The sequence below is a fragment of the Ptychodera flava genome, chromosome 20 (genome assembly GCF_041260155.1).
Source record: "Ptychodera flava strain L36383 chromosome 20, AS_Pfla_20210202, whole genome shotgun sequence".
Classification (NCBI taxonomy): Eukaryota; Metazoa; Hemichordata; class Enteropneusta; family Ptychoderidae; genus Ptychodera; species Ptychodera flava.
The window spans coordinates 17,583,988-17,595,782 of NC_091947.1; the positions used below are offsets into that span (position 1 = coordinate 17,583,988).

The window sequence follows — 11,795 nt, forward strand, 5'->3', positions numbered from 1 at the left end:
TTACATGCTAATAGAAGTTAAATTTTACTTTGGAATAGGAATTTTACACATCACATATCATCAGGTAACCATCAGAGTGCTCTACATATATAATGTAATCACTAAACAAGCAAACAGTACAGATATTTTGAACCAAAGTGTTCAAACCTTTTTATTAGTGTCATGCTTTAGGTACCATGTCAAAATGTTCAATGAAACCTTAAAGTTTGAAAAAATGTCAGTCAAACGCACTATAAAAATGACTGAGTTGTATTCCTCCATAACTGGTGTTTTTGATATGCATTCATAACTCTTCTTCATCATTTTGGAATGCCCGTCGTGATTGGACTGATTATCACTAAATGTGACTCCTCATTGGAAATGTACATTCCTTGTATCATGTCTTTGGATTTCCAGGTGTCATTTTCTGGCAAGGCTGGTGAGACCCGTGAAATGCAGCAGTTGTCCGGTGGTCAGAAGTCGCTGGTGGCGCTGACTTTGATATTTGCCATCCAGAAGTGTGATCCAGCACCGTTTTATCTGTTTGATGAAATAGATTCAGCTTTAGATGCCCAACACAGAAAAGCTGTAGCAGGTGGGTTTCCTAATCCATTTCATCTGCTGTGACATTTTATGTACCCCCCTAGCTGCAGTGACACTCCATTGAATCAAGAAAGCTCCCTATGGTGCCAGAAATCTTCACATATAACAATGTACAGGTACCAGTATAGAGCTGATGATAGGACATTGCCATAAAGTCACAGATTGACTCTGTGAATCTAGGGAGTTTAAAGGCAACATTGGTGTCAGTGTACTGTGGGAACTAGAAAAGATTTAATCTGTCATTCACAACTGATGAGTGGAAGGCCAAATTGATTGGCATTGACCTTGACCTCAAAGCCATGGATTTGCACACAACTGCCTTTGGTATGAAAGTGGTGAAAGTTATGTCCATTGGTGTCTTCCATGTTTTTCCATACGTAATCTACCTCCAAACTGAAAGAGAGATGTCATCAGGTAGAATACTGTTACAATTTTTATGACCCAATCATGCTGAATAGTTTGGCTGGGTTGACTGAAAATTTTAAGGATTTTAAGTTGGAAAGAGTATCATACCAAGGAGCAACTGACTGTGTTTTCTTCTGAAAGCGGGTTCTTTATCACTCTTTACTCTCAGAAATGCTCACAAGTTTGGCTCTCTTTTCCTTCTCAGACATGATCCATGATTTAGCAGAAGATGCACAGTTTATCACGACAACATTCAGACCAGAATTGCTGGAGTCGGCAGACAAGTTCTACGGCGTACGGTTCCGCAATAAAGTAAGAACTATCACTGTATTTGCCATTTTGCAGCTTCCATCCTTCCTTGCATTTCTCCATGCTTCTGTCCCGCCAGCAACAGAAGTGTTACACAGCTATTTCTTCCGGCAGGCACATTCTCTCACGCATACACATCACATGCATGTATCCCAGCTTGAAAACACCTTTCATATTCATTTCTACAGACTGACAGATTTTTGTCCTGCAGACAAGGTGACATAGACAAGATTCTTACATTTCAACATACGTACTGGTGCATGCTTTCCCTCCTGTATCAGCCCATCGGGAATATATCCCTTCTTTATATCTATCTAGAGATAGTCAACACTAACATAATATCGCCTGTAGTTCACATACCTGTTCATCAGCAACTTTGAATGAACACATGACAAAAGGAATAATACAATCACTTGTAAGTTATTATCAGTATCCATATCGAGTGTAGAAACACAGATACTGTTTCAATACAAACACAGATATCTAAAAAAAAAACACAAGCCAAATTAAAGTTATCTAGAGTAGACAATTATTTGGAAGGCAAATTGTTTGGTTATTTAGACTTTTTGCTGTTTGTTCTTTGTCTCTCCAGGTCAGTCACATCGACACAGTGACAAAGGAACAAGCCAAAGATTTCTTGGAAGACGACACCACTCACAATTGAGAGATTCCAGTTTCTGCTTCCAGTGGCGAAGATACAACACATCATGTAACCATAGAGATATCATCATCATCAAACACCTCCATGAAATGTGTCGTGACGTCTGAAAATATAATAACTGCCAAGGCTTGTAAAAAATATGAGAATTTATTAATACCATTTGAATTTTCTTCTCATTACTCTTTCTAATTCTGAAAGTTTCTGACAATTTCTTTGTCGATAAATGTTGTAGGTATCGAGTTTAAAGGTTTGTATTGATCCAGTATTTAAGCAGGTTTTCTGTACCTCTGTTCAGAGTTCATGATCAGACAGTCATTGTGATATTTAAAACTCGTATTCACGTGGACGTCACAGTCGTGATAGATTTTGTATTTTCTGTCCTGGCTCTGCTGTTTTTGTCTGTATGTAGGTTGTCAGCATAGGTTGTCCCTGCTCGAATAAGACGATGTTTGATTCCTGATCAGCAAATGTAAATGACAACAGAATAATCCAGTGACATTTTTTAAATATTATCCATTCATTGATCTTTGCCAATGCCAATGAACTCTGTCACACATTAATATGGAATTATTTTTCAAGTGAAACCAGCATCTGCTGTAGTACGGTAGTTTTAAATGTGAGATATAATTATTGGATATTTGAACAGAAAAGGAAATTTGTGAAATTGATATCTTCAAAAGTGAAGATACATTTTAGGCCTCAACCCTTATTTGTTGCATGGTACTCTATGGACTCCCAATGTATCGTACAATAATAGGGATATATTTTTCTTTAGTCTTTGATTTTTTTGTTTTTTTGTTGTTTTTTTTTTACAATAGGGTAGTTTTATAACCAAGATATGTGTTTGGCAGCTCTTGAATGGATGGTTGTGTTAAGCTGTTCCATAGATATCTTGTACTTTTATCTTTGATGAGCCATCATATCATGGAATGGGGAATAGTGCCACTCGTACTTTAGCTGCTACATGCATAATTTTAAACCCGCCAAATTCTCTACCTGAGTGTTGGATGACCTTGTAACACATTTCAATTTGTCCATCAGTGAAATAGCAGGACAAGCAGGACAGTTCCTCAGATATGGGAAACCCTCTTCCATAGAGGCCTGGTAAATGCATTTTGTACTGTTGACTTTGGGAAGACAATCCTTCCCCCAAAACTCATACACCATCCCCAGCAACCAAACTGTGCCCGAATCTTTCTTTTCACAATATGAGTAGTTCAAAAGTTTAATTTATCTGTTCGTATTTCCACACAGCCATTCCATTCCATCAAAAAATTAATCTTTGTCTAGAATTCATTTAATGATACGTTTTCTGTGTTCTGTACAAGTTTTGTTTTTCTTCTTAGGCATATTTAGATTTGTAGTAAGCTGTGATATTTTTGGGGGTATCTATAGCATTTTCCATGTTCAGCATTACCGTAAGTAGAATTTTGTGTGTAATTTTATGAGGACCTATATTGAAGATTCAAAAAAAATAATAAAGATTTTTTCATTATATGAGCAAATCTATTGTATATGTCATAATTTAATGTTCATTTGGTGTAGGGAAATATGTATTGTGACATCCCGTTGTATGCTTGGAGTGTGAGAAAAGTAGTGCATTGATTGTCTGTGATATCATGCAAATGACAAATATTATAGAAATAATGGGCGACGCGCTGACCATTAACATTTATTTATGGGCAAGGGCGAGAGGAAAGCCAAAAATTAACGGGCGAGGCTTGCCGAGAACGTTAATTTGGCTTTCCTCGAGCCCGCGCCCATAAATAAACGTTAAAGGTCAGCGCGGAGTCTGTTATTTCCATTATATTATCAACAAACCCCGAAAAACTGTCAAAATTTACAAAAATTTCCCATGTGAACGACAACGGGACCCCAGAACCTGTCAATGAGTAGTGTGCGCGCTGCAAAAATGTTGCAAATCCGGAGATTTTTTTGAAAAAAAGCGTCTAAACGTGGCCAATAAATGCTCCATTTTATTTTGTGATTGATTATGAGCTTTGTACAAATCACAATTTTCGTTTTAGCTGTACAGTTACTATGTTTACGATATTATTCATATCCACGGGCATGAAACCAAACCATTACTGTGTATTTGTGGGCAGTCACGTGGTTCAGTTCGACCAATTAAAACGCAATGGACAGGGCATGGTAATATAATTTTGTGTAATGAATGATTCTCCAACATCTTTCGTTCCCCAATTTCAGCATGGGATAAATTACACTCAAGGTACCGGTAGTACATGTCTGAAAAGTTCAAAAGTGAATTAGCTAAGCTTACTTTTGTTCAAACTTTCTTCAATGAAATTGTAAACCATTCTCTTACCAAATCGCGAATTAAAAAGCACAGGTCATCGCGCAAAATTTGGTACTAGAAAAAGAAATTCACCATGTTATTTTGCAATTGATATTTGAAATTCAAAATGGCTGCCTTCCCTGTGTTCTATTGTGAAAAATATATTTTTGATTTTGGAAAATCTAAGATGTTGAACTTGAAAATGAGCCATACAAGTGGTAGATCAGCAAAGAATTGTAAAAATTTTGAGTCCAAATATCTGTCCCGAGGTACATTTTACTTTAACAGGGTTCGTACGGTCCTGGAAAACCCTGGAATTTTATTTTAGCCCTGGAAAACCCTGGAAAAATGTGATTTAGCCCTGGAAACCCCTTGAAAATGAAGATACTTGAGACTGATGTAGTTGAACTTAACAAATCTGATAATAAATATTCCAAGAAAGCTGAATCTACAGGGAAATGTCTTTTGTCGCAAAGTTAAATAGTCTTAGGAGTGCACATTCTAAGACTGCAAAAGAGAAAAACAAACTGAAATACAATCAGTAGCTATACAGTTAGAAGAAAAAGCTCAGGAATTAAAGCAGTAGATAGGTATGGTGTGTCGATAGAAGTCGAGTATAAATTTGTTTTCATGGTCAAGAGCTCTGGAAAATTAGTTGATTTTAGTTGAAATAGCCCTGGAAAACTGGTCAAAAAAACCTGGAAAGCCCTGGAATTTTATTTGTCCGAAGGTGTATGAACCCTGTGTAAGGTAGTATACATTTGAGAGTGAAAGACAACTTTTACTCAAATTTTCTTAAGGAATCTTTCAACCATAAACTGAATCTTTCAAAATCGAGAATAAAAATCGGGGGGTCACTGCAAATTTTGGTACCAAAGAAACTAATTAGCCAAGATTTACCAATATATGAAATTCGAAAATGGCCGCCATCCTTGTGATAACTCAATGGAGAAAAATGAAATTTTCTATTTTCGAAAAACTAAGACGATGAAAAGCTTTCTTACAACAAGAGCTTTTGAATGAGCCCCCACAAGTGGTATATCAGAAAGGAATTGTAAAAGTTTGAGAGTCTGAATATCTGTCCCCGAGGCGCATTCTTCCTTAAATCCAGAAGTGCAGGCCTACCACAATGCACTGCTAGGGTAAGTGAATGGGTATTATGCATGCATCAAATATACAACAATTGAATATGTGAATATGTGGTTACTTGTTCAAATACATTGCAAAATATATATTTGGAAGAGACACATGCAATAGAACTATGGGTAACAGGTTCCATACAGAAGAATTTATACGGATAAATTCAAAGACATTTCTCAATGCGGAGTGATATAAGAGAAAGAACTGTCATATATCAGGGCTCGAAATTAACTTTTTCCCCTGGCAGTCCACTTGGGCTACCATTTTCTGAAGTTGTAGCCCAGTGACAATGGTTGGTAGCCCATGCATATTTTAGTTCAGGGATATCGTTAACCAGACATGAAAAAGCTATTTTTCAAAATTCTGCCCATAAAGTGAATTTTCTAGTCATTTGATGTGAATATTGCACACTTTTAATACCCAAGGAAACAGGTATAATGGACGGTATTAATACTCAAAAGTTTGGTGACCTATTGACAACCGGTTTCACTGTCAGAGTTGTGTGCAAATTTTGATAGTCGTCATGACAGTGATACGACCTTCTCAGCACTGAGACATACTGTAGCAGAACTAAAAATAGACCATTGGCTTTCTGTAGGGAAGAGGCATATAATTCCTGTGTAATTGTGATTGATATATTATGATCAAAATGCAACAAAAATGCATTTTCATTGGCTATCATATTTCCTGTGCCTGTCATTCAAGTACGGCAGTTCAGATATAGAAACTTTGTTGCAAAGCTCCCCTGCACGGTTGTCTTGGTAAATTGCATAACAAAGTCATAGTCTGGCCTTTCTGTTTCCAGCTGGGTTTGACTTTATTTGGCTGGTCCCAAAGTGACAGACCGGACATGGCATGCCAAGTACTACTGACTGACTTTCAGGTCCCAGGCTTTGGTAGTCCGTGTGGGCTACCATTTCATGGATTTTGGTAGCCCCAGAGAAAAGTTGGTAGTCTGTGGACGCGGGACTACCGCTAATTTCGAGCCCTGTATATGCAAATGGTGTTTTCTGCAAGTAACACGATTGGAACTAATTTGGGATAATTGGATCTTCATATTTTTCAACTTTCTCAAAAGTGTTAGGTGCAATGTAACTGAACTTGGTTCTTACAAGTATCGTACTTGTTGTATCATAGGGACTACGCGAAGCGATGGACGAAGCGCACGTGGGTAGCGAACGTCAAAAAAATCAAAATTCATGATTCGAAGTTGTAGATTTAGGAAGTGGCCAAAAAGTTTGAGAGTACAAATAATACACCATTTCCTGAGGGTGGGGGCGGGGCGGTTTTGTGCAGAATAAATTATTACGGTTTGAGGGGTCAGTGCTTTTATTTAACAGTACGCCATCTTGCGGTAGTAATTTACTCTGCCTTTTGTTTTTTGCAACTTCTGATGTGCCGTACTGTAAACATCCGTCTAAAAATGTAGATATAAGAATACCATAACCTGCTGTTTCTCAATTAATGTAGTGAACAATGTTACTTTCCGTTAAACTTTTTCCTTTAAAAACTGTCGAAATTCAGAATAATGTAAAATTCCATAGCTACAATGCTTTACTGCATCGCTTTTGGCTAGGTCCAAGTTTTTTGGGGTTTTTTTTTGTTCCGAATTAGTTTGACTTGGACATGCATCTGTAAAAACCAGCAAACAAACACAACCACGCACACTGAAACACCATTCATCCATCTCACTCAATAAGCTAAGAAAAACACTAAGCAAATAGCTACGTTGTAAACTATAATTTCATTTTAATAACTTCCACAAAGTATGGTGAAAAGAGTCAGTGACAGACGACAGACAAAACTTATTTTTAAAACTCGGTGGATAAGTAATGCGGTATGGCACTACCAAACGTCTGCAAAAATATGTTACATTATAAACACAGGAGTTCAGAGCTTATTTACAGAGTCTCTAAAACCGTAATATTAGTCTGTGCGAGCTTCGGTCTGGTGGATTCTTTCGTGTCTCTTCAGGTTACCAGACTGCGAGAAGACTTTCTTACAGCCTGGAAACTCACATCTGTACGGTTTCTCTCCTGTGTGAACACGAACGTGCTTGCGTAGCGTCGAGGAGTCACTGAAACTCAGCTGGCAGTCGGCGCACTGGTAAGGCCTCTCGCCGGTGTGGATTCGAAGATGTGTCTTCAGTGATGAGTTCTGAGTGAAACCCTTGCCGCACGTGTTGCAGTGAAACGGCTTATCGTTCTGGTGGGTCCTGGCGTGGGCTACGAGGTTGCCTTTCTGGGCGAATCCACGGTCGCAGACGTTGCAAACGAACGGCTTCTCTCCGGTGTGTGTTCTGAGATGATTTCTCAAAGTGCTGACACGAGTGAAGTGACAATGGCAATGGATACATTCGTAGTCGGAGGACTTTGGCTCTTCACTTTCTGCTTCGACCTTGAGTCTTTTGGCAGGTTGAATCTTGTATTTTTTCTTGGCATGTCGCTTCCTCTTGGCTTTCCTGCGCGGCGAGGTGCTGGCAGAGCTGGACGCTCCATCTTTTGGAGCGGGGCTAGCCTTGAACACGACTGAATCTGTTGACGCCTCTGACGCTTCGCCCAATGCCTCGTCTTCACGGCTATAACCATCGTTACTGTTGTTGGTCTCGGTAACGGACGAATCAGAAGTGAAAGAGATTTCATCAACACCGCTGATACCTGAGAGCGTGGGCGAAAGACCAGACTTGGTTGATTCTGTCGTCCATGGCAACAGCTGTTCCAGTAGAGCGATGATATATTGGCTAGAAGTCTTGGACGAAGGCATACACATACGCGTAAAAGCTGGTGGAGTGACGTCACACATGGGTACCTGCTGAACAGCTGTGTGTACGGAAGGTGTCTTGGAAAACTGATCAACTGGCGCCGTGGAGTCTGGCATGATGACAAAGTTGAAGTTCAAGGTGTAGGTGGCCTCAGCAGGCCTGTGTCCATCGGTGTGGTCTTCGTCCATCCCGCCAGCAGATGTTTGACAGCTAAGACGAGGTGGTGTGAAATGGTTTTCTTCACCTAGATGTTCGAAACAAGCGTCTGCGTCGGACACGGGTGACGCTGAGTGACTCTGAAGGCTCGAACACGGCGAATCTGCACTGTTGTGTAACGCTAGAAGTGCCGAAGCGACGAGCTCACGTTCTTCTTCTGCAGCTCTGAAAGAGAAAGACAGGGTCCAAAGTCAAAATCGTATTTGAATCGATGACGATGGTAACGTCAAACGGACATATCCAATCAGAAATAGAAGAAACCAAAACAGAATCGAGTAAGATTTCAGTTCAATACTGATATTCCAAGATTCTTAATTTGATTTTTATTCACGAGGCAATTCGTATCATCTCGGTTTTTGAGTGACTTCACTAACAACACGCGTAATACCATTCTCCTATAATAGACAGCACACACAGCAGGTGCTTGGAGAATCCAATGGATAGTAATGTATACAGGGAGGTATAACACGGTTTTGGCCTGTTCACATACATCTCCTGCTCTTTACGTAAATGCGGGTAACAGCTTTTCGCAAACAGTTTTGAGCCGAAATTGTGACTAAAATCCTGGTCGGCTCGTTTTGAACGTGTAGTTACCAACTTGGACCCTTTACTAAACCGTTGAGTATTTTGGAATCGCGTCATTCAGATAATTAACAAAAGTCTAAACAGATAAATAAGAGAGGGCTATAGAAAAACAACTACATAACCAGAGGGGTAATGCCGCTATTACTAGAATCTTGATAACATAACTAGAAATCCCGGGAGAAAACAATGGTGTAGCAGGGCTGAGAAAACTCTTCTCCTACCTCCAATGCAACTACTCGAACTACACTTATCACTAAAATATTATAAACATATCTTTTGACTGAAAGCGAAAACTATATTGACTGGTTCAACAGTCGCTTGACTTTTCTCGGTGAACTCGGTAGTTACTGGTGTGCCATGGGGATTCGAGTTAACTCCACAATCGACGCCAGGTCTACCTAAATATATTGCTTCAATTTCGCAATCACTTTACCATCAACGCGATTACCTGCTGGTTCATTCCTTCAATTGACGCAAAGTTTAGATAATACTATGGCCATGGACTTGGGCCAAGTCATTGATGTACCCTCCATGACACAAGTCTAATAACTGTACAAAGCTCGAGAAATTTGCTAACAAAATGTTTGACTGTTTGGCTAGACGGATTTAAACCGCATACCAACACCTTACTATAAGTTGGCGGCAATAACGAGATTACAGTTTGAACGTGGGAAAGGTAAATTGCATTTTTCTCTAAAACACTTGAAAAAGGTTCTCGGTCGTTGTTCTCTGAGATAACAAAGTGCAATTTCACAGAAATTAGGTTGTGTTCAAAAGTTTAAAAAAACATTTTCATGACATGATATATTCATTTTCAAAAGTTTGTGAACTATGACACTGCAGAAATTGGTTTCTCTGTGTTTTAGAACCGAACAGAAAATTCACCCGTATACTGAACACCATGGATGTTTAAAATAATACTTTTTGCATCCATGAGTGTACTAGCAATGGAAGCCATGGAAATAAACGGATAGGGTTTCGGCACTGTGCATGTGAGAAATGATCTCTCGCTAAATTGTCCTATAAAATGACGTAATGACAGATGTCCTTAGCATCCTCATTCAGAAACAAAGAGAGAGACAAGAGTTGGTCTCATATCCGTGGGGACTTGAGGAGAGACATTTTGCGCGTTGCAGATTTAAATCATTATCATATGGGTTCAACAGGTTTGACTGTCTTTCTAGACCGATACGTGGAAAGTCAATGAACACGTAAGAATTACACTTGACACAGACGTTTACTGGGTGTTAAATATAGTATATAGAGCAAATATAGTATATGTGTTATTGAGTGTAACAACAACAATAAAGGGTTCTTACCTTTCCATACGATTGGTGAACTCCGGCCTCTGTTTGCCGGGCATCTCTGGACTTGGTGAAGCCGACGAACACCAGGTATCGATAGCATCGTGCAATACGGCGAACATCTTGTCTGCGCGATGATACATAAACAGAAACTGAGAACGGAAAAGACAACAAACATAAGACAGGCTATATTTAGACATGACGACATACATTACACTTAACCATCGTTTTGCTATCAAATCTCTAAATAACGCGAAATGAACCATGAGCGCGTTTCTGTCCTGGCGTTTGACAAGCTAGAACGTTTCAAAAAGGAAAGTTTCTGCTATGGGTTTCTTGATACATTGAAAACCTAAGCCAATGGGTGTAAAGCTCGGCACATTTCATTTACGTACGAGTTGAAAATGGATGGACACTGACAGACCAAATACTGGTTCCAAGAAACCATACAGAGAAAACTGGAAGGAATTCGTTATGGAAAGCTGTCTTGGACAAAGTCAAATCTCGATTATTTCACGCATTGGTCATCCCTCCATGCGAATAAGGATAGGCGTGTATGACCAACGCTGTTCAGACGACAGTCCCCGCATGGAACAAACGTGAAGTCCTTGCAGCGACTGTAGTTATTGCGACAACTTACCTCTGCAGACGAAACTCTTGACTCGCTCTTGGTGAAGTAACGCGAAAGTTGTCGGAGAGTAGTCTTGAGATGTTGACACTCGGCTCGCACCAGAAGTGACTGTGTTCCTTACGGGTGCTTGACGGTGTTTTATAAGCAGTTGCTGAGTCGCGTGCCCGCTACCTAATCGGCTTCACTGTCAATAGCTTGGACAAACAGTGTACCAAGAGCCTATCGTCGGAAGCCCTCAATTGAAGCCCTATGTCAAGTTCCCGCCCTAGCTGCCATTGGTTTGTTTTTAATGAAGTGTGAAGGAGTTAATCAAACCAATACGATAACAACAGGCTTTGCGGTGAATACCTCGTTCTCGGCCCGGCTCTGCTGGAAAAGGAAGTCGGTGGCGACAATGCTAATTATGCATATTTTACGATGTTTGATAAGCGACCGCCATGGATGGGATCGATCTTTAATCGTAAAAAGTGATAAAACTTGGGTATGCTGTGCTATCTGCACAAAAGTGATGCCTACCAAAGCAGAGCTTCGGGAAGTGTCGAATTACAAGTCATTTTTCTGTGTCGATGTGACCAAAGAAAAAAATCTAGCGGAGTTTTATGTGACAAGTGTAATCACGTTCATCTTCAGTATGCATTACTTGTGCAATGTTTGGTAGGAAAAAACATAGTAGTATGCCGATGTGCAAAGGATGGGAATTATTTGCCGCGAAAATATATTATTATCTAGACGGATGACAGTTGACAGCGTGACATGTAGTTGTCATCAGATGTCACGATTGACGTTGTACTGTGTCATGACTCTGTGTATGAATGGATGCGCTACAAGACAACTACAAAACCAGTCAACTACCTTCCTCTATTAGTAGGACAACGGTTTCCCTTCGGATGAACAAATTGATTCCT

At 39.7% G+C, this 11,795-nt stretch overlaps 2 protein-coding genes across 2 annotated transcripts in view; one reads left to right on the forward strand and one right to left on the reverse strand.

Annotated features, from left to right (window-relative positions):
- LOC139120185 (structural maintenance of chromosomes protein 3-like) overlaps positions 1 to 3,462 on the forward strand; it is a 33,912-nt gene extending 30,450 nt beyond the window's left edge. The window contains exons 27-29 of the mRNA XM_070684345.1: positions 397 to 574; positions 1,193 to 1,299; positions 1,889 to 3,462. Coding sequence (XP_070540446.1) covers positions 397 to 574; positions 1,193 to 1,299; positions 1,889 to 1,960 — 357 coding nt within the window. The 3' untranslated portion in view covers positions 1,961 to 3,462. The remainder of the gene's footprint in view (positions 1 to 396; positions 575 to 1,192; positions 1,300 to 1,888) is intronic.
- Positions 3,463 to 7,214: 3,752 nt separating this feature from the next.
- Positions 7,215 to 11,226, reverse strand: LOC139120187 (uncharacterized). Its single transcript, XM_070684346.1, has 3 exons — positions 10,900 to 11,226; positions 10,275 to 10,411; positions 7,215 to 8,535 (listed from the first exon to the last, which is right to left on the reverse strand). The coding sequence occupies exons 2-3, from the start codon at positions 10,400 to 10,402 to the stop codon at positions 7,320 to 7,322; spliced, it is 1,344 nt and encodes a 447-aa protein (XP_070540447.1). The 5' UTR covers positions 10,403 to 10,411; positions 10,900 to 11,226; the 3' UTR covers positions 7,215 to 7,319.
- Between the last annotated feature and the right edge of the window lie 569 nt (positions 11,227 to 11,795).

What these genes read in the sequence shown, in the direction of transcription:
- LOC139120187 (XM_070684346.1), bottom strand. Translation starts at nt 10,402, where the DNA reads ATGTATCATCGCGCAGACAAGATGTTCGCCGTATTGCACGATGCTATC. An exon ending in TTCACCAATCGTATGGAAAG is followed by an intron (nt 8,536 to 10,274) that starts GTAAGAACCCTT and finishes TTTCTCTTTCAG; the next exon opens with AGCTGCAGAAGAAGAACGTG.